Source organism: Numenius arquata, chromosome Z (genome assembly GCF_964106895.1).
Source record: "Numenius arquata chromosome Z, bNumArq3.hap1.1, whole genome shotgun sequence".
Taxonomy (NCBI): domain Eukaryota; kingdom Metazoa; phylum Chordata; class Aves; order Charadriiformes; family Scolopacidae; genus Numenius; species Numenius arquata.
In genome coordinates, this window is record NC_133616.1 from 85,386,279 (window position 1) to 85,391,040 (window position 4,762).

The following is a 4,762-nucleotide window of genomic DNA, read 5'->3' on the forward strand; positions in this document are numbered from 1 at the left end:
CCACAGCACGGCTCGACGAGCTCGTGGCTCGTTATGCCTCACCGCGCCCCTGTGAGGTAGGTACAGTAATATCCCCAATCGACAGAACCAAGACTTTTGTGTGTGTGGCACCATCACACATTAAGTGTTCGCTCACCGGCAAGAGCAGCCTTGAAGAATATAGTGTTCGTGTTCCTGTGGCGCTTCCAGGAGCCAGACGTCTCCTCCTGGTGCCAGGCGGAGAAGGTTAGAGCAAAGTGCTGGGCAGATTGCTGCTCTGCCACCGCAGGCAGGTCGTCTTGGAGTGTTTGTAGAGGTGGCTGGACTGGCTGAACCGCTTGCCGCACTTGAGGCAGGCGTAGGGCTTCTCCCCCGTGTGCACGCGGATGTGCTTCTTGCAGTCCGTCAGGGTCAAAAAGGTCTTGCAGCAGATCTTGCAGGCGTACTTGCGCGCTCCTTCCACGACCAAGACGTTGTGCTCAGATAAGGCCTTCTTGCACTTGGAAAGGACGTCTGCAGACGCCCTGGTCAGCTGCGGGGGACCAGGCTGTGATGGATGCCCGTTCTCAAAGGAAGTGGTCCCGTTCATGATCAGCTGGGAACTGGACGAGTTGTCTTGCAGCTGGGAGCTCCTGACAGAGGTGACCACAGGCATTTTGGGGGCGATGCGGCGGTAGCCAGGAAAACTGCTAGCCCCACCTCTTACCGAGCCCATCATCGCCCTTGACAGGGAGTGCAAGCCCAAGCCCGACCGTGGGAAATCCATGCCGAACTGTTCTGCCGCCCGGTACCCAGAAGTCTGCACGCAGGGGAGACCCATCACGTCCTGCATTGGTCTCACAAAATGAGAGTCTGCCGGCTCGGTAAATGGATTCTCGACGTGCGAAGCGGTGGTGGATGAGTGGCCACCAGCAGGCCCCGACTCTGGACTCATCAGGTAAGAAGCATCACTGTCCATTCTGCAGTCACTGGTGGTGTTTGGAATGTTGTCGTCGCTGTTTTGACTAGCACCGAAGCCACCACCTCTGCTTTTATTTAGAAAATTTGAGATACTGAAAGTAGACTTGTGTTCCAGGTTATTGGACACCTCCATAATATGGATGTCTCCCACCCTATCGGTGCTGGACTGTGGGTCCGAAAAGCTACGATCGCTGCTCTCGGGACTCAGTTCTATCTTCTCTGCACTCACTACTCCTCCTTCCACTTCTACAGACTCGCTGCCCTCCGCTTGGGAGGTGACATCGCTCACCTCATCTTGAGGCTCTGGGGAACTCAAGGGCTCAGACTTCACCACCACCCTCATGTGCTCTTTTTCGTTCAGACTGACCTCTGGATTCTCACATGGGAAGTTGTTCTTCTCAGAAGCAGCCTCCTGGTCAAAGCTGGTTTCCACCTGTGTTGCCTGGGATGCCATGGACATCTGTGAGATGTTTCCTCCACTGTTGTCAGACTGGCTGGGCACTTGAGCATCTTCCTGAGCACTGAAAGACTGATCAAACATCATAGTATTATCCTCCTGGTTATCAGCAACAGCATCGGCCTTAGAGTTGTCCACAATCTTCAGTGAATCTGGTGAGAAGAAATCTTCTCGTGAATGAACTACTGACTGCCCGCTCTCTGCAGCCACATCGGAAACAGACTCATCCATGGTAGGCCTGATGCGCTGTCTGGCCCGATCTTCAGAAGACTGCTTACGTTTGTGGAGGCGACGGATGGGAAAAGTAGTGCGCTGCTCTATGTTACTTCTCATCGAGGAGCTCATGGCATTTGGTTGCTCCTCTGTGCTTGGAGTGGAATTTAAGGCAGAGCTCACGATGCTTAGTCCAAGCTGCTGGAGCATGAAGGACCTCTGCATGCGCGCGTTTTGCTCTTGAACTCTATCACTTGGTGGAGACATCGGCAATGTCCTGGTGGTAAGGTAGTGTTTGCAAGCTTTAACAACAGAGTTCAAATGCAAGTGAGAAGCAGCCAGCAAGACATCCATAACATTGCTCTCCCCCAGCATTAGTGTGGATGTATACATCATGTCTATCAGAGCTGCAAAGGCTTCTGCTGTCACCACTTCACTGTCCAGCTGAATCATGTTCATAGTCTGGTCTCCTTCTGCTACAGTAAACAGGGCTCGGAAGTGTGTGCTACATGCTGCCAAAACAGAGCGATGGGCTTTGAAATGCCTGTTCCCCACCACAATGACGCAGTCGCAGAGCTGGCCATGAAGCCTCTGGTAGTTGAGCTGTTGGAAGATTTGCTCAAAGTGTCCTGGAAAATCCATGATCCTGTAAAACAAAACAGAAGAAATGATAATATTAAAAATGGCCAAAGTCCTATTCAGACCACAGTAGAAATGGGTTTAAAAATGAAAGATGACAGCTGAAAGACCAATGAACAAAGGCTGACCTTAATTTACCACTGCCCCACCGGCACTGTACCAAAGCCAGCAATCCTGAGGAGCAGGAGGAAGAAAACACAGGTTCTGCCACGGGGCTGAACTTGAGTAACAGCCACCTCAGCACCAGACCTCTCACAGGCAGCTCTGCTGCAGACTGAGTAACGCAAGTCATTACACCTCCATAGCGCCTGTCCAAACTAAAACACTCTTCAGTAAAACATTTAATCTAATCCCGTCTTTTTTGAAAAAATCTAATTGTGAATAATCTACTGCGACCTTTGATAAATTGCTCACATTATTAGATAACCTCCCACCAAAAAGTCTGGACTTAACTCTCATCTTATTTAATCCATCTTCACCTTCTGCAAATGACTTTCTGCAGTTTCTCAGCTACTGTGCAGAACTGCCACCCAAGTATCTGCTTTAACACGGAAACACAGAAAAGAGAGTTAATGGGAAAGAAGGGAAACACTTCTGCACTGGAGCAAGTGGTCAGTTCTTATCTCAAACTGCCCCCTTTAACTATCCAAAGTGGAATACAATTTTCTTATTCACTATAGTGGAATTCACTTCATTGGAAGTCTTTTGTTTTTCCCACAACATAAATAAAACAGTAATAAGATATAAAAGTGTGCCAACATTAAGAGCCACCTCTGTCCCTGCTATTCCTTATGAGCACCCTTGGTCCATAAGGAAGTTAAGGGGAGCTTTTGACAAAATGACGCACCTCAACAAGTTGTCAACAAGACAACTAGACTCAGGGGTATTTTCTTCTTAAATTTCCATTAACACAACATAAGCCAAATCTTATTAGACCCACCTAAAGACTAAGTAAGTGACTTTTGTGACATCTCTGCTTTTTCTCATGACAAATCAAGAAAGTGTAAGATTTGGGGAGCAGAAAGGTTGCATGTATAGGGCACACACACACATTTTTGTGTTCATGTTTATTTTTCTATAGCAATACCGCAGTATCATGTGACACAAGACTGCAAAGCAGCTAAAATAAAAGTTCACACAAGAAGAATTATACTTTTGAAGAGGGATCAAATGTGACTCTGTCAATTTAGAAATTCTGCCCTCAAACACACACGTCGTGAACAAATCATACGCTGCCTTTGCATACGTGCATGGCCATAAGCTGTATGAGTAAACTGCATACAAAGCTTCCCAATAGCCATGTTTGGCCAGTAAAGAAAACTTTGCTCAAAAACAACGTTTGTATTTCAAATTCTTTGCAGGTATTTCACTTTATGCAGCAACTTTGCTCAGAAGGTACGCTCAGGTGAGAGACGGTGGCTGCCAAGTACATACACTCATTCAGAGAAAAACAGGTACAGCTGTTGATGCAGACTGTTAATTACTTTGCAATTTTGTGCACCTGGATGGACATAGATTAACTACTTCCTTGGAAGGATCAGCAGAAAAAGCAAAACCTCAGGTACATGAAGAGAAGCTCCCAAGACAGCAGGCACAGAGGGACAGCAGCACAGGTCCACGAAGGCTCTGTCCCTGCAGAGCTCGAAGCTCCATGCCCTGCGCTCCCACAGGCCAGCGGCCTGGTCAGAGGGGCCACTGCCACCTCCAAGACACAGACTGCTGTAAGACCCTGCCAGGAGGGGTCAAAGAGCCAAGCCAGGCACAGATCACTGATGGATTTACACACTTCTCCGTACATAAGCAGGCAGCTGTAGAAGCAGAAAGATCCATAGGCTTCTGGCTGCAACTCAGCTCAAACGAGGAAAGTACACCTGCAAACCTCCCCCGCCTTGGACTGCCACCATGACCACGTCACAGGAAAGCAGAAGGGTTCTCGTTCCTCTTTTGTAAAGAATATACTTCTTTTGAACTAGTTCAGGAGTTATTCTACCAGCAGCATGAGACTAGGTTTCTGATGAGAAAACGACGTTAACACAGGCCCTGTGTGCCCCTGCTCCCTGCAATAACCCGCCTGCTTCCCCTCCGCACCTGTGAGTCCCAATGCCCCAGAGGCAGCTCAGGCTGGGGCTCACTGAGGTTCCCCAGCCCCACCATCTGCTGGCAGAGTAGAAGGAGCCAGAGCTGAACACAGGCTGGGCTCTCCATCCAGTGAGGGTGCAAAGCTGGGCCCCCCTTTTCTTTTAGGCCCACAGCTACAAACTGTCTTGGACTTAAAAACACTAGTCTCCTCAGTCAACACTTGCCAATGTCTCCAACTGCTGTGAAAGGGGCGGGCAGAGTCATTGTGTTCTGTAACACTTCTTGTCATTAAATAATAAAGTTTTGCTTTGTCAGGGGCAGGGGACTACAGGCAGCTATTGGGTAGGGCCTTAGATCCAGATACTCTTTGTTTATAGCTTGTCTTGAGGCTACTAAGGTCACTACTGTGTGACAAACAGATACCATCATCTGATT

At 48.7% G+C, this 4,762-nt stretch overlaps 1 protein-coding gene across 1 annotated transcript; it reads right to left on the minus strand.

Annotated features, from left to right (window-relative positions):
• Window positions 1-226: 226 nt before the first annotated feature.
• On the minus strand, window positions 227-2,251 carry ZBTB5 (zinc finger and BTB domain containing 5). The gene has a single exon (XM_074166666.1). The coding sequence runs from the start codon at window positions 2,249-2,251 to the stop codon at window positions 227-229; it is 2,025 nt and encodes a 674-aa protein (XP_074022767.1).
• Between the last annotated feature and the right edge of the window lie 2,511 nt (window positions 2,252-4,762).

What these genes read in the sequence shown, in the direction of transcription:
- ZBTB5 (XM_074166666.1), bottom strand. Translation starts at nt 2,251, where the DNA reads ATGGATTTTCCAGGACACTTTGAGCAAATCTTCCAACAGCTCAACTAC.